Consider the following 25,136-nt stretch of genomic DNA (forward strand, 5'->3'; position numbering starts at 1 on the left):
CTACAGGGGAATCCAAGAAATACAATTTTTTAGCTCTCCAGTCTAGTGTGCAAGAAACTATGCTAGAACCTGATGCTATTCTTCAGTGAGCTATTCTTCCTTGTCTGCTGTAGAAGGTTAAAGGTTGACAGACTTCTTTTGCCAGTGAATGTTTTGCTTGAATTTAGTGCAAATGATTGGCACTACCTATTAGGAATTTAACATGGAAATATATAACATGAAACAAGGTCATGTTGTTCCTTTAGATTTTAAAGTGGTAGATTTTGCCTGTACTGAGTTATGTAATTTATAGATCTATATGGTTTTGCATAATACCCATATATTTGCATACTCATTTGTGGAATGTTTTTATTATGATCACCAAATATGGGCTATCTTGTACTAAGATGAGACCTAGTCATACAACATAGCCTAAGACAGATCAGGGAGCTCACAGACTTGATGTGGTAGTGTTTTTCAATAGAAGTATGCATTAAAATCAACTTGTTAACAAATGTAAGTGTGGGACTCCAAATTTACATGTGTAGTGTCTGCAACATCCACCAGCATGAAGTTCCCAAAGGAGAAAGGTATACAGAAAGTCGAGGGATTTGCTTTTTTAGCACACTTTCATGTCGATTCTTAATGGTTCTTCCTTGGTGAAGAACCACTTATTCAGTGGGTCAGTGGTAACCATTTTATTTTGTTGTTGTTGAAAACGTTGGACTGTGTTTAAATTTGCAGCCATTATTTCCCATTTTAAAGACTTTTGAAAATGGATGCTTCTTTTACAGGGGCAGAGTTACCAGGGCAGGTTATCTCCATGGCAGCTTCTACTCTGGCAAACTTGGCCATCTCTATCACAGGGTATGAATCAAGCAGTGAAGACCAGCTCTCCACTCAGCCTGCAGGTGACTGATGTTCTGGTGACATTCAAGGTTATTCTGGAAAATGAAATGTACATAGAATGTAAAATTTAGGACACTAGCATCACAAAATGCTGCTTCTGCTAATCCTTCATTTATTCTCTTTGGTTCCTTTTTTTATGCCCTTTTCCCTCTCATCTTTGTTCTCATATATCACGTTTTAAATACATTTAATTATTTACCTTCTTGAGTTTCTGATCTTAGTTCTTTGTTCTTTCCTTTTTAAAAAAAGGCTTTTCTTATTTTTCTTCTGTTTTTCATTCCTTCCTTTTTCTTATTTTCCTTTTCTCAGTCTCCATTTACCTTCCCCACATTTCCCTCCATTTTTTGCATATCTTATCTTGATTTCTTATTTTCCATTTCTTTCTTCAACAACTGTCAGTTCTCCTCCATGATTTTATTTTGCCCTGTCTCTTCCTGTTGTTTTTTCTTTCTTTTGTTCCCTTTTCCCAGCTCTCTTTTTGGGGAGGACTTTTATTTTCCATGTTGCAGTCATCCATTTCTCTGTCATTCTTTCTCTGAAAGTTTACATGCTTCTTGTGTTAATATGTTGACCCATAAAACAGACCTCTCTGGTTGTTTTGGACTCATTGTCCTGTGTGGCCTGGCTTTGGGAATTGCAGGCTCCTGAGGGATCCACCTGGTAGATACACCAGCTATAGAGTCATGCTGTACTCTTGGAGAGTTCCGGAATGTAAAAGGCTACCTTAGTCTGTGCTGAGAGGTCCATTAATGCCAGAGGTATTTGGAGTTAGGGAATATTTAGAGGGAATTCTCCTTGAAGAACTGACTTTCGAAATGTCAGCTAAGAGAAAGGAATTTGATGTAGTAGGAACACTTATTTTTCTTGCACATGGAATTATGTTTCCAAAGTGGAGAGGAAATGATGTTTTGGTTTTGGACTCTTTCTTCCAAATATCTGTCACACCCACCAACATGAAGTTTCCAAATTAGAAAGCTACTTAGAGCAGAGTCAAACAAAAGCATCTGTTAACTAGCTTGGGCTTTAACCCTGAACTTGTAAGGGTAGAATATTGGTCCTCGTGAGGTGAGCTGACTTACCAGGGTGCAAGTGGTCTCAGTAGTAAAAATTTATTCATAACTGAACATTTAACATGAAAAACATTGAGGAAATTATGATACAGCACTTAGTGTGCTACTGTGTGGGTGGTTGCTTATGAAAATTATGAAACAACAGGGAAGTCATTCATTCACATATTTAGTGAGTACCTCCTGTATATGAGATACTATTGTGTGTACCAGGAATTCAGTGGAGGGAGAACAAAATAGACAAGGTCTTAGCTCTGGTGGAGGTGACGTTCAACTGAAGAGAAAGAATGAGAAAGGATAAGTAGAACATGCTACGACTAAGTAAAAGACCAGGGGGAAAATATGAGGTTGGGATTGTGGGAGTTCTTATTTTCTCTTTTTTCTAGACTTTCTGACATATGATACTTTTGTAATTAACAATCCACATGTTCAACATGACATACTTTTGTAATTAACATTTTTTTCTAATGGAAGGCAAAATGCAAGTTTTAGGATCTTAATAATTTTTATTATTATAGTATATATAGAGTAATACTGCTTTAGGAGTTATGTAATTTCTGATGTATGTGGTATATCTTATTAAAACTAGGAATTAGAAATAATAACACCCTGTAGTAAAACGTAACATGGTGGTTGCATTGTTAGGAAATGGTGTCTTATGTGAAATAATCCAGTATGGTTTCCTTTATTTGAAAATCCTCACCTGAGAAATCTGTCATTGTTTTTGTATCTCACTTATATTTTATATCTTCTATCTGTTTGAAAGCCCTGGGCTCTTGTAAGGTCAGTTGGTTCCATTTTAGGTGAAATAACACTGAAAAGTCTTCTTGTGTCAGAAATGGATATAAATACATCTAATTTAAAGTTCTATTAAAAGAAGAGGGATTTTTAAATATAGAAATTCTAGTATATGTTAGCATTTGTTTCTTTAGTTTGAATAAGTTTTATGGGATAATTATAATTCTCAGCTACTTTGTCATGTATTTTGTTTTAATGACTCCCAATTCTATCACCAACTGACTTACTCTTCCTAGATTCAAGCTCTGTTGGCATTGTGATTCTCCACGTTTTTCAGTGCATATGCAAACATGGGTCCAGATATTTTTGTCTTTTTTAACCCAATGTAATCATACCATATCAGCACATTTTGAAGGCCTGAAACAGGCTAGCCTAACGAGTGGCTCTGTATTCCCATTTCCTCATGCGGACTAATATGGTGTGTGGTGTTTTTCTTTCCCTTTTCAGAAGCATTGGACAGGGGAGAATCCCCTCCAACGTTGTCCACCTCCCCTTCACCCTCCTCCCCTTCACCTACTTCCCCTTCACCCACTCTGGGCAGACGAAGGCCTGAAATAGGAACATTTCTTAGAAAGAAGAAAACTAGTGACATCTACTTCGTGTCTCTGGTTTGGGCCATTGTTGTCGTGCAGATCTGGTTGAACCTGTGGATTGTACAGTTGCTGCCGGTGCCGATTGCAGGTCGTTATCTGGTTAAGTATGATCTTGTCTTGTCTTTGAAGATTTTTTTCTTCTTTTTTTACTTTTGGATTTTAATATTTGAGATAAATTTACTGTCTTGCAAAGTAAAACAGTCTTACGTTTGCATTTAAATAGTAAACACCATTTTGTTAATTTATTACTTTGATGCATCTTTAATATTTCACTTTTTTTTTTTTTCTTTTTTTGAGACCGAGTCTCACACAGGCTGGAGTGCAGTGGCGCGATCTTGGCTCACTGCAAGCTCCGCCTCCCAGGTTCACGCCATTCTCCTGCCTCAGCCTCCCAAGTAGCTGGGACTATAGGTGCCAGCCACCATGCCTGGCTAATTTTTTTTATTTTTGGTAGAGACAGGGTTTCACCATGTTAGCCAGGATGGTCTCGATCTCCTGACCTCGTGATCTGCCCACCTCTGCCTCCCAAAGTGCTGGGATTATAGGCGTGAGCCACTGTGTCCAGCCAATATTTCACTTTTAAGCTCAGAAAATGTGTTTAGCCTCTTACAGTTTCATGTAGTATTTGAGATTGATAGCTCCATGTAGAGATTTGACTGTTTAGCCATCCATGATTCTGTGGAGGAGAATGTTAACAATCATCTGTGTTTTGGAATTTGAAGATCGAATAATTTTTTTTTCTTTTTTTTTTGAGACGGAGTCTCACTCTGTCACCCAGGCTGGATTGCGATGGTACGACCTCGGCTCACTGCAGCCTCCGCCACCTGGGTTCAAATGATTCTCCCGCCTCAGCCTCCTCAGTTTCTGGGACTACAGGCACGCGCCACCACCCCTGGCTAATTTTTTGTATTTTTAGTAGTGGTGGGATTTCACTGTGTTGGCCAGGCCGGTCTCGAATCCTTACCTCAAGTCATCTGCTCACCTCCACCTCCCAAAGTGCTGGCATTACAGGAGTGAGCCCTTGCACCCAGCTGAGATTGAATGATTTTTGAGAGCTACTCTTAGGGAAGCACATTTTATCTTGCCTTTTTAATTCAAAGGAAATGTAGGTTTTGAGAAATATATGTATGTAAAGTCTTGTGATTTGTTTGACAGAAAAATTAAATTACATGTATGTATATATTATATGTATTACATCAAAATGGAATCATAGTTTTCCATAATCCATTAAATCAGGTCTTTGTATCTTAATGCTGTGGTAATTTAAGGCCCACCAGTTTTAATTCTGTCTAAAACTGTTTTTCTTCTAAGACTAGACAGAGTAAAGAAGAGTTTTCTCTGACAGGTGCATTGTAGAAACATCTTTTACCTAATACTTTCCTGATATTTGGGCTTTCCTATTGTGGCAGCCATATTTTGTGCCAAATTCATTGAGTCCTCAATGGCTGCTGTGGATTTTGCCATCTGGGTACCTCCTACATTTGATTACTCCTTATTTCCTATGTCAAGGTTTTTCGTATTGATTAAAACGTAATCTGATTTTTGAAAGCTGTTCTCCACCGTAGTCTAAAAGTCTAAACTTATTGGCGCATTTACCTTCTAGATCATTAGTTCTCATCACTTATTTTTATTTTTCCTCACTCAATTGGATAGTTAATTAAATAGGCATTATTTTTTTAACATTTATTATGACCAGAGCACAGTATAGTAGTGCCTGTCCTCAGGGAGCATACAATATAAATGGTTGAAGTGTGTATCTGGTTTTTTTTTTTTTTTTTTTGAGATAGGGTCTCACTTTGTCACTCAGTCACCACAGCCTCGATCTCTCAGGCTCAAGTGATCCTCCTGCCTCAGTCCCCTACCAGATAGCTGAGAATACAGGTGCGTGCCACTGGCTTTTTTTTTTGAGACGGAGTCTTGCTGTTGCCCAAGTGGGAGTGCAGTGATGTGATCTCGACTTATTGCAAGCTCCGCCTCCCAGGTTCACGCCATTCTCCTGCCTCAGCCTCCCGAGTAGCTGGGACTAGAGGCGCCCATCACCACGCCTGGCTAATTTTTTGTATTTTTAGTAGAGACGACGTTTCGCTGTGTTAGCCAGGATGGTCTCGATCTCCTGACTTTGTGATCTGCCCACCTCAACCTCCCAAAGTGCTGGGATTACAGGTGTGAGCCACTGCGCCTGGCCACCACTGGCTGTTTTTTTTTGTATTTTTTGTAGTTTGCCATGTTGTCCAGGCTGGTCTCAAACTCTTGGACTCAAGCAATCCTCCTACCTTGGCTTCCCAAAGTGCTGGGACTACAGGTGTGAGCCACCGTGCCCAGCCTATATCTGGTTCTTGTGTCCTCAAACAACTTCTATTAGGCAGTTCGAACAAGATACAGCTTTAATTAAGCAAGTCAGAGAGCAGATACCATCGCCATGCTTCCTGTTAAACTGAGTGGAGCAGTTTAAATTGCTCTTCTAGATTGTTCCATACTTTGTTTTTTTCCAGGTGATTTTACTATGCTGGCAAACTGTGTCAGATGCTGTTGCAACTCTCTTTTCCTTAAAGTTTGTTAGTAGGAATTTCATTTCTCTTAGTTGTAGCTTAATCTTCTGGTCACCATAGGAATTTGACATGATCTTGGGAGAGCAGGCTGTGAATAAGGTGGCCCCTAAAAGCTGTTCTACAGCTTGTAATTACCTGGACTTAGTGAAACTATAGGAGCTCTTCTAGGACTTTTTTAGGGATTTAAAAATGGTAATAAAGGAATTGTTGAACTTGTGTGTAATACTGAGCTCATGGTTCAAAACAGCAAATTGTGAACCTTTAGGTTATAAGGCCAGAGCTAAGAACACAAATCTCTAGAGTTAGGGAAATTATATACTGATTGAGATCCAGGGTCCAAACTTCAAGGCAAGCCTCACAGTTGAGTAACACTTCCTTCTGGCCCTACCACCTTCTTCATTGGCTTCTAACAGGAAGCTTAACCTCTGCTTGAAGGCCACTTCACTGCCCAACTCCAGGAGGAGATGGTGTGGTCTGAGAGTGGTCCCCACTGAAGTTGCAGTGCACAGCTTTGGGCCATTTGTCGCAGCCAAGCAACTAAGGAAAACAAGAAAATTTGACGAGCAACTGTAAAAGCCAAGGAGATGAGGAAATGTCAGGGTTTTGTATTCTTTACTCAGGAAGGGGGAAAATATGTGAGGGGGCAGAATTACAGTCACTGAAATCTTCACGATAAGAGTATCTTATGTTTATATGGGCCATAACATAATCCCAGACTCTTCAAGGATTCAGACTTCATGAAGAAGATAATATATAGGCAGTTGGGGATGGTTTGAAAAGTTACTTCGTCCAGTTCCATCTGTGTGGAATAGTTTGAGTCCCACCCTGCTTTTTAACATTGATCTTCTTTTTAATACTAGCTTTGCTATTTTAGAAAGGTCATGTGAAATTAAGGAACCTTTTCATGTTACAACTTGTTAATCTATATTTTGTTTATATTTGTATTTTTTACCTTTTTTTAGTCTGGATACTCAAAAAGCTTGTCATTCACTTTGGAGTTTTGGACTTCCTGGAGAAACACTACCATGTATGGTGGGGTGTTACAGAAAGCTTCCTGAAGGAGCGGCAGGGAGCTCTCGCGCCTTGGCCCATTGTCGGGCTTGGAAAATTCTTGTTAAAAGTTGATAGCAAGGTATTGTATTTTAAGGACTTGGGCTGTCTTAATGGAGTTAATATATTTCATGGTTTGAAATCTTCCGTTCCATGTGTTTATATTGTAACTGTTGATATTCTATGATGAAAGTTTAACGTTTAAAATTATGGTTTACACAAGGATAAGATGGGTTTACTTTAAATAAGGCTTGTGTAAGTATTTTTTCCTCATACAAATGGGAGAAATGGATCTTCTGATTCAATTCCTTTATTATATTAGGACCAAACTGAAATCCAGAGAGGTTAAGCGATTTGCCTAAAATTATGTGGCTAGGCAGTGGCTCAGTTTAGTGAATATTTTTGGAGTAATTCCCATGTGTCAGATACTGTATTAAGTCCTATGTAAAATCAAATGAATCATGGAAAACCAGATACAGAAGCCTTGTTTATTGGGGAAAGACAGCAATTCATAAAAATTCAGAGATGGTGGTTAGATTTGGAGCCTTAGTGGTTAAAGAGCATGGACTATGAATCCATAAAGTTTCCTAACCTTTCTGTGCGTTGGTTTCCATACCAGTAAAATAGGTACAATAGAACCTACCTTCTGGAGTGGTGGTAAGGGTTGAATGAGGTAATATATGTAAAATCCCTAGCTCATTGCCTGGTACACAGTAAGCTCTATGTAAGTATTAGGAATTTGTGTAGGAAAAGTGTGTACAGGATACAGTGGCAGCACTGAGCAAGAAATGACTCACTGTTAATAGGGTCATGAGAAAGGGAAGGGCAGCAGAGGAAATGATTCTGGAGCAAGTTTTGAAGCACAGGTGGGAGTTTCGTAGGTAGACATGACCAGAAGGGCAAGCAGACGGAGCAGTGCAAAGGCATGGAGACACTAAGTCTACGGGCATGCAGGTTATTTTATGTATTTTTAATTGTTGGATTCCCAACAAAGATGTGGTTATCATTTCAATCATTATATATCTTAAAGGAATACTACATTCTCATGATTTTAAAACTTTGTTGTGCTAGATTTTCCATCCCTAGTTTTTCCTTTGTCTGGGACAGTCACCTTCTCATGCTTTCCTTTTCTTTTCTTACTGTGATTGCATTCTCTAATGATATTCCACTGTTCTTATCTCCTCTTTCTCACCTTACCCACTATCCTCAAGCTCTGGCACTGGCTAAATAAGAAGGTAAATGAACACCCAGATGTTGGTTTTTACTATTGAATTCTGTAATGCCCCTGTATCGCCTTTCTCACTCTGTTTCTGTCCATGTGTCAAACTAAGTTTTTGTTTTCAAGTTTTAATTATAAGCTATGGAAGGTCGTGAAGCATGAATACTATCACAATATAATTTGCTAAAAACTCAGCAAAGGCTGTCTATGATGTGGATGGCATCTCCTTGCTCAGGTGTAAGAAGTTCTTTCTCCTACCTTTGTGCACTGTAAATGATTTTCATTCCTTTTCAGTTATGTAAATGTGGCTCAGCCTGACATTCTAGTCTCCTTTGATGTGTGAAAACACATTAGGCAATAGTTATTGTAAGGACAAGAGAGAACTCTCTGTTTGCTACTTTTTCTATAAAAGACACAGGAATTTTTAAAAAAGACAAATCTGTGAATTATTTGTATGGTTTCCTTGGCAGATAATTTTATATATTGTCTTTTTTTTAAATAACTAGTATTTCAAAATTTATTTTTAACTTAAAACAGATTGTAGTCATGACCTGTGACATCAAATTTTGTGTTTTTTCCAAGGTATGAGGTTGTATCTGTGGTAAATACTTCACATGATTGGCATGGCATTATAATTCAGTTCTAATAACTTCAGTAAAGGCTAATCCAGATATATTAGGAATGTTCTACCTTGACATATAGTCCACATATTGTAATGTTTAAATTAATTTTAATGAATCAAATAGCCAGGCATAGTGGCACACACTTATAGTCCTAACTACCCAGGAGACTGAGGCAGGAGGATTGTTTGAGCCCAGGAATTCAAGGTTGCAGTGACCAATAATTGCGCCATTGCACTCCAGCCTGGGTGACAGCAAGACCCTGTTTCTTAAAAAAATAATAATAATTTCAATGAATCTCTAGGACAGATAGTAAGAGATGACATGATTTATATATGTTGTGTTTAAACATAATAAAACTACATATATACATATATATATATATATATAAAAGTCTTTTGTGGAAATACTATATCGGGCCTTAAGAAAGATGTGGTACTTCTTGAAAATAGATCAAAATGAGACTTTTGGATGGGTTAGGATTTCATTTTTTTCTGTTGAAATGGAGGAGAGGGGAGACTTTTGACAATGCCTAAAGTTTTAAACTTGGGTTGAAAAGAAGCATTGTGTAAAATAAACACTCCCACAGTCTCACATGGTTGTATATATATCTCCATTCCCTAAAAAACTAGTATGGGTAAGCGAGTTCAATCCTTGGCAAATTATGTGCAAATATAAGTCACGTTTTAAAATTTTGACCAAAGAAGGTGGTTTCTAAAAAATTTTTATTGTTTTAATTGTCTTTTAGAGACAGGGTCTTGCTCTGTTGCTCAGGCTGGAGTGCAGTGGCACAATGAAAGCTCACTGCAACTGTGAACTCCTGGGCTCAAGCGATCAAAGTAGGTGGTTTTGTACTTTTCTTCAATTTGTGTTATATTGAAATGAAATTGCCCTCAAGAGATGGGGAAAGGAGAACTAAATTCATTAGATTAAATTTGATTTAACCTCAGTGGACTAAATGAGCTAGGTTACCTAATTTATGAGCTTAATTCATAACTGAATCATTGAGTTAATTTTCAAAGATCTATAAGATCAAGTACCTTTTTTCTTTCCTTTGATGATTCCATGTAACATAGTAAAGCATTGGTGTAAAGATAGAGTAACTGCTTGAGATTTTGAATGAGTATATTCCAAGAAAAGACATACATAAGTTGAGAACTATTTTATTATATTACATCACATCTCAAAGTCAGAAAATTGCAGCACTGGGTAATTTTGGTATGTAGAAATTTCAAGTGGAGTGAATTAGGAAACCAATTCGAGAGAAGAGAGGGTGAGAGAGCACACATAGGTTAATTGAAATGTAACCCAGAGTTATTTGTTTTATTTCTTTTCCTTTTTTGTTTTTTTGTTTTTAAATTTGAGACAGGATCTCGCTGTGTCACCCAGGCTGGAGTGCAGTGATGTGATCTTGACTCACTACAACCTCCACCTCCCAGGCTCAAGCAGTCTTCCCACGTCAGCCTCCTAAGTAGCTGGGACCACAGGTGTGCACCACCATGCCTGGTGTTTTTTTGTTTGTTTGTTTTTTGTTTTTTGTTTTTTTGGTATTTTTAGTAGAGACGGGGTTTTGCCATGTTGCCCAGGCTGGTCTTGAACTCCTTAGCTCAAGTGATCAGCCTGCCTCAGCCTTCCAAAGTGTTAGGATTATAGGCGTGAGCCACTGCACTTGGCCTTGTTTTATTTCTTAGTATTCATTATTTGCACTAAAACTCAAGTGGAATTTTGTTTAAAAACAAAGCAAAATGAAAAATCTGTAGGCCCAGAATAATGAAAGAGAAGAAAAACTCAGTAGTGGAATACTCTCTTAATAGCTTGATAAATAAGGGCAGTTAGTGTAAAAGTTTTAGAGTACCTTTTGGTGTAACTATAAATTTACTGACATCTCTAAATTTAAAAAAACGCATGCCCTTCATTCTAATTTGAAACATTCAGAATGTCATTTTAAAATTATTTCTCTTCTCTTTTTGAAAAATAAACTTTAAAAATTAGAGTCACTTCTCAGTTTTTCAGCATGGAAAGATTGGGAACATTTAGAGACTTGGTAATTTCCATGCGAGGGCAGGTGGATTGCTTTCCTTTGCCCAAAGCAGGACGTGGGACAGGATCAGCCTCATGAGATAGCACCTCTGGCCTTTGGTCCCCTTCTCCATTGCTTTCTCTCTTTATGTTTCTCTTCCTCTCTCCGAGTTGCTGTTTCTTTGTGAGTCTTATACTATTCAGTCTTTCAGGGAGTTGGTTCATCTTTTCCTCCTAAGTTTTTTATCCTCTTTGCTTTTTTTCCTCTTTTGGTCCTTAGTTTATGTACCAACTCCCCCCATCCCCATTTTTTTCCTCTTGACTTTCTCTGTTTCCTTTTATCCTTGAATAAGTCTTAGTCTCTGTTTCTCTTTCCCACTTTCCTCTCTCTTACTGTCTCCCTTCTTGTCCTGTTCTCAGCTAACTTAACTGGCCACATGTGATGAAAACAACTTCTTAGCTTCTTTTTTGAGCATCTTAAATAATTTTGTTTATTTTAAATTTTAATGAAACATCCAACCCTCACTGTCATCCCTTGGATATACATTTTTATTTAGGTGACTGTGAATTTTTTTCTACCTTTATGGCTTGTGTTAGAAAAATTTTACCCTAACTTAAAACTAAAAAATTTGATATTGTAATGTCAATGTACATAATATGTTTTTGAATATTTTATGTTTTACATGTTAAAAATAAACATGTTTCTACATAGAATATCATTTACATTTAAAAATACATTTCAGGATATGACTTTTCTGAAAAAATTAGAGGCTCCTACATTATTTTCAGAAATTGTAATTTGTGGTTAAAAATATAGTCTTAATTTTGAAATTACTTTATTTATGCTTGTTTATTCAAACACGTAGTAATTGAATGCTTACCACATGCTAAGCACTTAGATTTTGGAGATACAAAGAGGAGTGATACAAACCTAGCTCTTTCCTCAGGAAGCTGCCTCGGAAACTAGTTTTTCAGTTGGTTTCTAATTGTGAAAGTTTTCAGTTTCATTGATTTTAGAGTTTAACTTCGGAATATGACATCTGACCTTCCATATCTTAGAAACCTATTATTCCTTTTTTTTTAGTCTGCATTGTCTTTGATGCTTTGGTAGCATGCACTGAAAATTAACTCTTCTGTTTGAAGCTGTAATTGTCAGGATTAAAGATTAACTTTTTATCTTTGAGTTCACTTTAGCGTTGATCTGTTAGTGACAGTGTCCTTGATGAAAAACAGATAAGGGGGGCACAAGCTTATAAATGTCGAGTGAAAGTAAATATTGCAGAAGTCATGTTGTTTTTTCAACCAACATTCTTTGCTTTTGGATGTTTAATTCACTGTTTGGAGAGCATAAATCAGATCTAAATTAAGAATAACTTATTTAGTAATGCTGTTGCTCACGTTGGGGTTGAGCGGTGCATTGTGGTGTTTCAGCAGTTATTAATCTAGTTAAATGTAGTTTTGAGATGTTAGATGGTAGCTTTGCATGAAAGGAATTCTAGCAATCTATCAAGTATATATTCTGAAAACACAAGTTGTTTAAAATGTGGGATTATTTGTGGTTGTGAAAGATGAGGGAAGTTATAGAAAGACAATGTCAGATAGCATTTAGGGAAAGCACAATTTTAATTATTGATTAAGGAACAGCTACTATATTGATTAATTTATATCAATTACAATCGTCATAAAGCTTATGTTTTCAGAATAATAGAAACTTAAGTAGAGTATCAGATTTTGAAAAGCATTTTATTATGTATTATGAAATATTTCAAACATAAAAAGATGTAAAGAATACCCATTTATCTATCGGCGACTCCCCCCTTAGTAAAACAAATTAACCTGAGGCCTGTTTTGTGCCCCTCCTTGATTGTGCATTCACCTCCCAACCCCTAGCTCCTTGGGCAACTGTTATCTTTGTTATTTATCATTGCCTTAACATTCGATTTTCTTTATTACTGCTTTTGTAATTCTAATGATATCAAATGGAAAAAATATTTTGAATATGCAACTCCTCTTTTAATTTGCTCCAATTTTATCTGTATTTTTTAGGCCATGCCTGTATTATAAGAGGCATACTTTTGCTAAAGTCGTGCATATTTGTTAAACTGACGATACAGCTTCATGAGATTTTAGGTCAGCTAATGGATTGTCAATATTTTGTTTAGAATCCTTACCAGGTTATAAATTACAATTTGAAACATAGATATCCTACAGTTTGATAATTTGAACGTAGATATAGGTTATGTTGAATCGACTGCCTTTTTCTTAGCTATGACAGTAATAAACTATATAACAGCAGTAATGAGTACTGTGAAGTTTTTAAAGTCGCTTAAAGCTTTTATTGCTTTAATTATTATGCCATAATTTGCTTTGCCATGCTGAAGATCCTGTTTTGTCTTTATGATAATTGAGTATATGTATTTTTAAAGTTCTACTTTAAAGATAAGTAATTCTCTTTTTCATTTTTGTGCAGATGATCATCTGGTTGGAGAAGATGTTAGATAAAATAATTAGCATTTTCATCATATTTTTGTTAGTGATAGGAACTCTTCTTTTAGCCCTACTCCTGACTGCAAAGGTAGAGTACAATAATTATTATTCTCATTAATAAACCCTTAATTGTTAGAATTGTAGTCTGGATAAAAAGCTAGCAGAAGCAGGACGGAAAAATGTTAACTTGACTTATAAGTATGTACACTAGCTAAAGGATTTATGATTTGTATATTACTAATTTTGCCATGAATTTGCCTAGTATTTTTCTTTTCAGACCTCTTTTACATGCATTTTTATTTTATCAAAACCTGTGGGAGGAAATACAAATGAAAAAAATGAGATAATGAAGAACAAGTGGTGCTTTCTTTTTTTTTTTAATAGGAGAATTAGGATCTGGTCTCATGAATTCTAATCTGGTTAGCACTCTTCACTAGATCAGAATTTGCTGATTAGCACATTCCATCCTTGTCTCATTGATCCTTCTTCTGATATATACCATAGCACCTTTATTTCTCACTTCCCAGGTCCTTCCAGCTTACAGTTCCTTTCCCCATTTCCATCTCATCAAAGAAAATTATTCTGTAAAGCACACCTAAAATGTTATCTTTGTAGTGATACCTCAATTTTTTTTTTAGGCTTATCAAGTCTGACAAGTTTTTTTCCTTCCACTTTTATAATACCTTTTAATCTTTATTTTATCTGAACCGTATCAAACTCCACAACCCAGATTTTGGTATGTTGTTTTCAAGGAATTGGTGAAGTTTATGTGAAATCATGGATCCAAATTTTTTTTTATTCCTTTAGTCCCATAGAGACCTGTTGGTAACTATAATTGATAATCTAATTAACCAGTTTGCTAAAGTACTGCATTATTTCTTAAGTGGCATCTCTGCTTGGAAGTCCTATTCTTAGTGTCAGCTTCAGTACACCCTCAAGCTATCATATCATTTGCTTCTGAAAGCCTCCTCTTCTTGTACTTCTGTTTCAGTCTATGTATAGTTCCTGTCTGTTCTTTGGGTATTAATTATGTATAGTCTTGTATATATACTCTGCAGACTTATTTAGAGGCTTTGTTTTTGTCATATTTTGCTTAAGCCTGCTACTGTGTAATCTTACATTCCAGTTCTTCATTAGAGAAAGCTTTCATTAGTGTGGTCTTTCATTTCCCTTTCTCCTCTCTCCTACACTTCTGTTCTACTTTTCCTTCTTTGTCCCTTTGCATAGCATCTTTTGCCTGGCCATCTCAGTTTTATCTTTTAAGTCTTTTTTCTTTGTTCATCCCCTGCTTCAGTGAGCTTTTGCTTCTCTGAACTTTGATAACAAGTATTACTGAACCATTTCTTTCTGGGTGTAGAATTCATCCAAACTGAGCTTTTGAGGGAACCTTATTGGTTATCTAATTCATTCTCCCGGCCAAGAAAGCTGTCATTCTCTGAAACATTCATGACAGTATCTACTTGAATGTTTAATAGACATCTCAAATGTAACGTGTCAGAGACTGAATTCCAGACCTTCCTCCACTTGTCTGTTCTTCTCATAGTCTTCAGTGACAACTCCATTCTTCTGCTTGCTCAAATGAAAAGTCTCAGGATCATCTTTGACTACTGTCTTTGTTTTGTATCCACATCTAGTTTGCCAGAAAATCCTTTTTGGCTCCTCTTTACTAATATGTCCTGGGATAATAGCAGATTGAGGATGTCAGGTAATTCCTTTCCACAGAAATCAAGAATAAAACAGCATGAAATTATTAAAAACACCATTTAAAAGCATTAGAAAATGACCAGGTAGGCAACCAGGAGATCTTTCATTGATGAAAAGCTGCTACTGTAGCTAGTAAAAACAGATAACTTTTCTTTATAGGTAAAAACAGGTGGCATTCTCACATGGGCAGCAAAACCTGCAGCTTTTCTTGAAGGAAGTGTTCTTTGATGCACAGATGTGTTTAGGTTTAGTGTAGCTTCATTTGTCAGTTTTTGCCTTTGTTGACTGTGCTTTTGGTGTCAGGTCCAATTGGAGATGAGCAGAGCCTCAGACACCTGTGGGGCAATATCAGACGTTCTAGCAGACATGTAATAGGCATCCCAGAAGATGAGGAGAGGAAGAGAAAAAGGTAGAAAAAATTATTTGAAGAGATATTGCCAAAAAATTTCCCATGTTTGGTGAAAAACATTAACAGATCCAAGAAGTTCAACAAACCTTCAGTAGAATAAGCATATGCAAACACAAAACCATACCTAGCTACATCATAGTCAAACTGCCGAAACACAAAGATAAAAAGAAAATCTGGAAGGAAGCAAGAGGAAAATTACACATCACAAACAGGGGAACAATACATTTAGTGACTTAATTCTCTTAATAAACAGCAAAGACTAAAAGACATTGGAGTAACATATTTAAAGTCATGGAGAGAAATCTCTGTCAAACAATACTTTTATTGTCAGTGAAACTGTTCTTTCAAAGTAAAGGCAAAATGAAAACATTTCTAGATAAACAGATACTGAATTTGTTGATAGCAGACCTGCACTTATGTGGAAAGCTAACAGAATTCCTTCGGGGTGAAGATAAATGACTCCAGAAATAATCTGGATCCAAAGAAAGGAATGAAAGCACTTGGAAAATATGTGGGTTATATTTTCCCCTGTCTTCTTTTAATTTATTTAAACGAATATGACTATTTAAAGAAAAATAGAAACACTCTTGTGGCCTTTATAACATATATAGATGAGTTATGCATATATGAAACCATAGCACAAAGAAGAGGGCTGGAAAGTGGAACTGTACTGGTGTGAAGTTAAAATATTTGCCTGGATATAAGTCAATATTAACTGGAAGTAGGTTGTGATAAAAGCTGAGATAAGATTTGGATAAGTTACACAGCAGGCAATAAATAGCCTAAGGATTAGGGGAACTAAAATGGTATACTAAAATTTGTTGAACACAAAAGGCAGTGCAGGAAGAACAGAGGACCAATAGAGATGGGACAAATAGAAAGCAAGTAGCAAAACGGCAGACCTAAACCTGGTCATGACAATACTTAGGTTACATGAGAAGCAACTAAACAGTCAAAAAGCAGAGATTGTCAGACTGAATATAAAATGCAAGTTCTAACTTGCTTTTGGTATCTGTTAGATACACACTTTCAATTCAAAGTCACAGGAAAGTTGATAGTAAAAATATTAAAAAACACACACTGCAAACTGTCCACAGAAAATACGTGCAGTTGATTATATATTATCAGACAAAATAGATTGTCAAAAAGAAATACTACTAGAGGCAAATTAAGGACTTTTCATATGGATAAGAGTTAATATTACCATAAGATAACGGTTATAAATGTATATACTCCTAACAGTGGAGCTCTAAAATACATGAAATCAAACATTCAGAATTAAGAGGAGAAATAAATCTATGATTATAGTTCAGGATTCAATACTCCTTGCAATAATTGAAGGACTAAGTAGTTAGAAAATCATAAGGATATTTAGAAGCCTTTTAAAATCCTGTCAGTCAGCTGGGTGTGGTGGCTTATGCCTGTAATCCCAGGACTTTGGGAAGATGAGACAGGTGGATCCCTTGACTCCAGGAGTTTTAAGACCAACCTAGGCAACATGACAAAATCCCATCTCTATAAAGAATAGAAAAAATTAGTTGGGCTTGGTGGCTTAAGCCTATAGTCCCAGCTACTTGAGAGGCTGAGGTGGGAGGATTGCTTGATCCTGGGAGGTTGAGGCTGCAGTGAGCTGTGATTGTGTCACTGCACCTCAGTCTGGATGACAGGCAAGAGTTTGCCTCAAAAGAAAGCAAAAACAAAAACAAAACACACACCAAAAAATGCAGTCAGTCAACTTGACCTAATTAACAATTAGAAATTACGTTCTTTTCAAGAAAACATGGGATACTCACCAGAATAAACAATATGTTCCATACATTTGGAAGTATTAGGCAAGGCACAGTGGTACACACCTGTTATCTCAGCTACCTGGGAGGCTGAGGCAGGAGGATTGCTTGAGCCCAGGAGTTTGAGACCAGCCTGGGCAACATAAGGAGACCCTTATGTTTAAAAAATTAGGTGGGCATCATGGTACATGCCTGTAGTCCCAGCTACTTAGGAGGTTGAGGTGGGAAGATTGCTTGAGCCTGGGAGGTGGAGGCTGCAGTGAGCCGTGATTGCACCAGTGCACTCCAGGCTGAGTGACAGAGCGAGATCACTGTCTTAAACAGAAAAAGAAAAAATGAAGCATTTCCTGACACAATTAAAATTAGAAATCAGTAATAGAAATTTAGGAAATGTCCAAATATTTAGAAATTAAGCAACATACTTCTAAACCTGTGAATCGAATAAATTTAGAAGGAAATTAGAAGATTTTAAAATGGAAGAAAAGCCGCTGTGTATCAAAAGTTGTGGGATGAAGCTGAAGCAGTGTCTTGTTGGAAATTTATGGCATTAAATGCTTATATTTGAAAAAGGAAAATCAATGACCTAAGTTTCCACCTTCAGAAGCTAGCAAATAATAGCAAATTAATCCAAAGTAAATGAAGGAAATAATAAGGCAGATCAAGGAAATTTGAAATGGAGAAACAATAGTAAGCATTTTAACTCAAAAGCTGGTTCTTTGAAAAACACCAATAAAATTGACAAATTTTTAGCCAGACTGATGAAGAAAAAAGGAAAGAAGATACAAATTACCAATATCAAGTACAAAAGAGGAAACATCTCTGCATATCTCACGGATCTTAAAAAGATAAGGGAATATTGTGAACAACTTTATGCCAACAAGTTTGATAACATTAAATGGAGAAATTCCTTGTAGAGAAGGAATGGAACAGACTGAAGAAGAAGTAGAAAAATTGTAGCCCAATATGAGGACAAGACATTGAATTAGTGTTTGGAAATCTTCCTACCAAGAAACACTCAGGCCCAGATGGTTTCACTGTTGAGCTTTATCAAACATGTAGTGAAGAAATACTGCCCGTTCTACACAATGTTGTTCAGTTAGCAAAGAAGTAACGCCAGCTCATTTTATGAGGCTAGTATTGCCCAGATAACCAAAGTCAAAGGCATTTACAGAAGGGAAACTGCAGACCAATATCCCTTACAAATAGACACAAAAATTCTTAACAAAACGTTAACAGATTAAATCCTGCAATATGTAAAAAGGAAAATGTATCTATGTGAGGTTTATTTCGGGAATGTAAAACCCGTTTAACATCCAACAGTTGGTTAATGTAAGATAGCTCTCAAATCCAATCACTTCTTTTTCAGTAGCGCTACTGCCCTGCTCAAAGCTATCCCTGGTCTTTCTTGAATTGTTCCTTAGCCTCATTTAGTGTGTTTTCAACACAGCGTCCAAACTTACTTTAAACATCTAAGTAAGATTATATCCCCTAGTTTACAGCCATCTCGTTTTCCATATCCCACAAAATGCTAGCCTAAGTCCTCACAAGAACATGTCAGGCCTTATTCGTTCTGGCTGTATTTTAGGCATTGCACCTGAGTTGATTATCTCTTCATTGTGTCTGAAATCAGTTTCTTTTCCCCGTCTTGGCACAGTTTGTATTTTGTGTTCTTCCTACTTTTCTGGGGCCTGATAGAATTGGAAGTGGTATCACTTGATGGCTTAGCTGGCTATGTATCTTTGTTAGGATATCTAGACTCTGGTCTGTTCTGGGTTGGTATGTGACTTGCCCTAGTGATTTTGCTACTTGGTTAATCTCATACCCATGCCCATGGAAAAATACCATCAATCTTTGTACTGTATCACTCAATTCCTTGCATTCTGTGGAACTTTCACTGCAGAAAGGGACGGAGATGAGAGGTGGGTGTGGGTAGGGGACTTTGATCTCTTTCCTCTGATTTGTTCTTTTCTCCCTCATTACACTTTCTTTCCCTCTGTCATCAGAAAAGGATAAGGATGTGGCTTCTTTTCTCCCTGTTACCAGTGAGTTGTAATATATTTGTCAGCTCACCTGTGTGGCTCCTGGGTGATGGGTCAGTTTAGGAGTGAGCTGTTACGCCTCTCTGTTGTGCTCCAAAATGTTTTGTTTCTTTACCTGATGGCTGAGTTCCAAATTGTATCAGATTATGTTTCTTTCCTTGTTTGGATGTCCTGGGTGAAAAAAATTTTTTTCAGCTGGTTAATTCCCATTTTATCCCCCTCATTTTGTTGGTTATTGGGCAAGGTAAATTCAGAGGTGCAGCTTCTGTTGGCTTTTTTTACCCAGAAACCTTACTTAGTTGCAGCTGGGTGTGGTGATTCACACCTATAATCCCAGCACTTTGGGAGGCCAAGGTGGGTGGATTGCTTGAGGTCAGGAGTTCAAGACCAGCCTGGTCAACATGGCAAAACCTTGTTTCTACTAAAAATACAAAATTAGACAGGCATGGTGGCGAGTGCCTATAATCTCAGCTACTCAGGAGGCTGAGGCATGGGAATCGCTTGAACCTGGGAGGTGGAGGTGGCAGTGAGCTGAGATCGTGCCACTGCACTCCAGCCAGCCTGGATGACAGAGCGAGAATCGGGCTGAAAAGAAACCCCAAAAAAACCCTTAGTTCCTTATTTGCCTGTTTGTCTCACACTACATGACGAACCTGTTAGCTCACAAAGTGCTGGTATTGCTTACATAGATATACAAACACATGTATACAATATATTAATGTGAATGAAATGTATGCACATGTATGTGTCAAGTATTCGAACATATCTATGTATTTTTTTCTTAAGTCATTTGTTGAACAGGGAGCTAGCATGTACTTTTTATTTCCCATAGGGTGCATCATTAGATATAATGCATAGTAACTTTGAGGTGCATGTTTCTAAATTAATTAAAGCAAAGATGTGTATTTATATGGCTCTCAAAGCATTGTTCCAGTAATAGAGTAGAAAAATAAATGTTAAATTGGGTTTTTTTAAACTGAGATTCTTTTCTCTCTTTATCCGTAATATAGGTACATCAAGAGAGTGTACACATGATTGAAGTCACAAGTAATTTGATTAATGAAACTCTAGCAAATCATCCTGAGTGGGCAAAGTAAGGATATTGTTTTGAAAAAGAAGAGAGATGAATAACCTAATTTCAGCATCTGTTTGTATGAAATGACCTTCATTGATGCAGCTGCGTTGGAAGATAAAAGATAGGGTTTGCCAGAGCTTTGACAAATATTGTCATTTTTGCAGAAGAATGGCATATAATACAGAGGGTGGGAGGAAAGTGCTCAGGATTTTAGGTAAAATTTATGGTAAATGATACTTTATGTTTTATAATGGAGGTTTACAGCATGTTTATAATTTACAAAGCACTTTTCATCTTTTTTTTTTTTTTTTTTGAGACAGAGTCTTGCTCTGTCGTCCAAGCTGGAGTGCAGTGGCGCGATCTCCTGGGTTCACGCCATTCTCCTGCCTCAGCCTCCCAAGTAGCTGGGACTGTAGGCGCCTGCCACCACGCCCGGCTAATTTTTTGTATTTTTGTAGAGATGGGGTTTCACCGTGTTAGCCCAGATGGTCTCGATCTCCTGACCTCATGATCTGCCCACCTCGGCCTCCCAAAGTGCTGGGATTACAGGCGTGAGCCACCGCGCCCGGCCACTTTCATCTATCTTATGTCATTCGTTCCTCACAGTGACTGTGTGAGATAGATTGAAGAGGTTATCCCCATTTTACACATGAGGAAACAAGATCAAAGGGTAAGGAACTTGAGATAATCCCCCAGTGGCAGAGTCATTTATAACCACTGCTCCCGATCAACTGAAGGAAAGTTTCCACTATAACGTGCAAGCTGCAACTCCTCAACTTTCTATATAATTTTAAAATTTATGGTATTTATTTATTTATTTTTAAGAAATGAGGTCTCACCATGTTGTCCAGGCTGATCTTGAACTCCTGGGCTCAAGCAGTTCTCCTGCTTTAGCCTCTGGAGTAGCTGGGACTACAGGTGTATACCACCATGCCCAGTTTTATAATTCTTGACATATTCCCATATTGTATTATTTTTGAGGAAGGATAAGTGAACTATGGCCCAGGGCCAAATTTAGTCACCTCCTTTTGTGTTGGGGACCAGCCTCAACACCACCCATAGGGTACCTGAAGTCCGGTGGTGACAAAGAAATAAGAAGAGACAGGTTAAGAGTTCATAAAGGTGGGAGTCAGGGGGCCACTTGTATAATGGAGGCTGCAAAAGGCACCGAGCTCTGGTCTCCACACTATTTAATAGTCACTTAGATCTAAGAAGCAGATGTTCAGGGTGAAACAGTGAAAGGGAGGCAATATGTCGTAAGTGTAATCTATAGCAATAGCAGTTTAAATGAATCTCCTTTGTGCTCAAACAGCATATCTTTAACTTACTGGAGAGTAGCTAGTGGGGCTTAACTAGGAGCCTGCACGTCTGTCCACATTCCAGTATTTCAAAGGAGTGTCTTTCTCCTTGAACACAGTGTTTACAGAGAACAGAGCAGGTCTCGCTCTGAGTATGGGAACATGATGGCAGTTAGCAGGCTTTCCTCCTCAGAGGCCTATTGTGGCTTTCCACAACTTACTGTCCCATATTTTTATGGCACCCCACAAGCCTTTTTCCCAACACTTTTGTAAATAAAGTTTTAGTGGAACATACCTGTGTCTACTCGTTTACATATATTCTCCGGCTGTTTTGAGGTTTCAAGGACAAACAGAACTGAGAAGCTGTGGTCGAGAGTATATGTTCTGCAGAGCCTAAAATATTTACTCTCTGGTCCTTTACAGAAAAATTTGCCAGCTTCTGTTTCATAGGATCTCTGTGTACGTGTTTAATTTGGCTTCGGGAAGAAGGATTTTCAGTTTTTGTGGGGGATGCTCAGCAGAGCTGTGTTATCCATATAACAACTTGATGACACATTGTATGACCTGCCTTTTATTAACCTCAACACAGTCATAAGTCAGGAAATATACTGCCAGTTTTAGGCTTATAAGTTGAGATTTAACTTGATTTTTTCCTTTGCCTCTACTTTATTATTTTCTATAAAACCTGCCTAGGATATTACTTGAACTTGATTTAGAATAATACTTGATTTTTTTTTTTTTTTTTTTTTTTGAGACAGGGTCTTGCTCTGTCACCCAGGCTGGAGTACAGTGGCGCAGTCGTGTCTCACTGCAGGCTTGATATCCTGGGCTCAATCAATCCTCGCACTTGAGTCTCCTGAGTAGCTGGGACTACAGGCATGAGCCACTATACTCGGCTAATTTTTATATCTTTTGTAGGAGTTTCACCATGTTTCCTAGGCTGGTCTTGAACTCCTGGGCTCAAGTGATCTTCTCTCCTCAGCCTCCCAAAGTGCTGCGATTATAGGCATGAGCCACTGCACCTGGCCTATTTGAATCTTCGTAAAAGAAGTGTATTTCTTTTGAAATATAAATTGTGGTATATTTATGCAGTGAAATATTACTCAGCATTGGGAAAAAAATGGACTAATGATACATATACCAACATGGATGACTCTCAAAATAAATATGCTGGCCGGGTGCGGTGGCTCACGCCTGTAATCCCAGCACTTCGGGAGGCCGAGGAGGTCTGATTACGTGAGGTCAGGAGTTTGAGACCGGCGTGGCCAATGTGGTGAAACCCCGTCCCTACTAAAAGTACAAAAATGAACTGGATGTGGTGGCACACACCTGTAATCCCAGCTACTTGGGAGGCTGACACACGTGAATCATTTGAACTTGGGAGATGGAGGTTGCCGTGAGCCAAGATTGTGCCACTGCACTCTAGCCTGGGCAATAGAGTAAGATTCTGTCTCAAAAAAACAACAAGTGTGCTGAGTGAAAAAATTTGTGCAAAAAACCCGAATGGTACAATTTCATTTATTTAAAGTTCTAGGAAATGCGGACTAATCTGTAGTGACAGTAAGATTAATGGTTGCCTGTGGATTGGGGTGGAGCTCTAGGGAGGACATATATACAGGTGCAAGGAAATTTTGGGGAGTGATAGATATGTTTATTATTTTGATTAAGGATATAAGAAGAGAAGTAGAATCATCAGATTTCATTCTAGAACAGGCTTTTCAGCTGCTTTGTGGAGAAAAGATTGAAGGTATACAAGATGTGAGCCTTTGAGACAAATTAAAAGCTTCTAGAGTAAACCAGATAAGAAGTGACAAAGCCCTGAACTGTAGACAGTTTCAGTGGAGGTGAACAGGAGGGACAGATTTATAAGGTCTTGACGGGTTAGTTGGTGATTCATTGGATATAAGAGGAAGAAATCTAGCATGACTCACGTTTTTAGCTTTGGAAATTACTGAGTGATGATGGATTCACCAAGATAGGAAATAGAAGAGCAGATTTGGTAGGGAAACTAATTCACCTGTTTACCTGTTGAGTTTGAGGTGACTGTTGTAAGTAGAGGCATCCAGTAGGCTGTTGACTATGTAGGTATGAGGTTCAGGAGAGGTGGGGTGAAGTTAAAAAATGGGCAGTTGCTGTGTAAGTCCAGGAATCAGACGAGAGGTCTGGGTTGGATCTTGAGTTTTGAGAAGCATCAGCATAAAGAAAGAATGTATATAAGGTACGGAGAGGATGTCTGGAGGTGCGCCCTGTGGGTATCTTAAGCCTTTAAGGGTGAGCAAAAAACAATAGGTTGACAAAGGAAAATGAGAATGGGCTATGAGAAAGGTAAGAGGAAAACCAAGGAAAGAGAACATTTTGAGAAAGTAGTAGTGGTCAGCAATGTCAAATTGCTGCAGAAGTTTTTAACAGTGAAGTTGGATTTAGCAACTGCAAGAGCAGTTCATTTAATTGGTGTAGCAGAGGCCCATTAGATTGCAGTGTGTTGAGAAATTATTGGGAACAAGGAAGTAGAGAAAGCAGGTATAGACTTCTCTTTCCCAAGTTTGCCTATGGAACGTAGCTGGGAGGGAGGTATAGAGCAGTTTTGTTTAATTTTTTAAGATGGAGAAGCCTTGTTTATATGCTCCAGGGAAAGAACTGGTAGAGTGGAAGGGGTTGTAATATTAGGAGAGAGATAATTCTTAGTGCATTTCTCTGAGGATGAAGCATGAGATGAATCCATGGCACGAATGGAACAGCTGGGGAAAGCAGGTCAGAGTGGGTATGGATATAAATACTGTGAGTTCGGTGGAGTGGGGAAGGTGGGAAATTAGGGGCCATATATCTTTGAAGTAAGAAGTGAGGTCTTCTGTCCTCTGGCTCTTTGGATATAATACATTTTAAAAGGAGGATGGGAAAAAGGAGGAACCAACATATATCAGGTATGGGATTTTAGGAAGGAGCCATCTGGGATCTAGGCAAGTGGAAAGAGCCTTTCATGGGATGATAGACCTTCCAAGTGTTGTCCTCTAGGACTCAGCCTCAGCCTTTACATCCAGAGGGCTCCTTTTCTTTGGGTCATTCTTCTGTACTGGAAGTAAATGCAGAGCCCTTCTGTACTGGTTTTGAATAGCAGTAGCATTCTCTCTGCAACTGTAGCAAAGGCACACTATCTGAGCAGCCCCAGATCAGATAGTAGAAGAAAGGTTTTTTTTTTGTTGAAATTTTGAGGTCATAATTATAGATACACAGGGAGTTGCAAAGACCCATATATACAGGGAAGACCCATATACTCTTCACCCCACCTCCTCCAGTGTTGTCATCTTGCATAACTGTGGTACAATAAAACCACAGGACTAGGGAAATTGGCGTTGCTATAATACACTTCAGATTTCATCATATGTGTAGCTTTATGTCAGCTATCAACACGGTACAGAACTGTTCCATTGCAGGCTTCTTCCCCTTAACAGCCACACCCACCCTCTACCCTCTCCTTCAAGATTTCCCTAACTCTTAGCAACCACTATTCAGTTCTCCATAGCTATAAAATCATTT

At 37.9% G+C, this 25,136-nt stretch overlaps 1 protein-coding gene across 2 annotated transcripts in view; it reads left to right on the forward strand.

Moving 5' to 3' along the window:
* The window catches only part of TMEM245 (transmembrane protein 245), a 102,089-nt gene that overhangs the window by 26,290 nt on the left and 50,663 nt on the right, over window positions 1-25,136 (forward strand). For both annotated transcript variants that reach the window (XM_023202173.1, XM_023202180.1), the window contains exons 4-8: window positions 774-890; window positions 3,201-3,434; window positions 6,858-7,027; window positions 13,274-13,378; window positions 20,240-20,322. In XM_023202173.1, coding sequence (XP_023057941.1) covers window positions 774-890; window positions 3,201-3,434; window positions 6,858-7,027; window positions 13,274-13,378; window positions 20,240-20,322 — 709 coding nt within the window. The remainder of the gene's footprint in view (window positions 1-773; window positions 891-3,200; window positions 3,435-6,857; window positions 7,028-13,273; window positions 13,379-20,239; window positions 20,323-25,136) is intronic.

This window comes from Piliocolobus tephrosceles, chromosome 14 (assembly GCF_002776525.5).
Source record: "Piliocolobus tephrosceles isolate RC106 chromosome 14, ASM277652v3, whole genome shotgun sequence".
NCBI lineage: Eukaryota > Metazoa > Chordata > Mammalia > Primates > Cercopithecidae > Piliocolobus > Piliocolobus tephrosceles.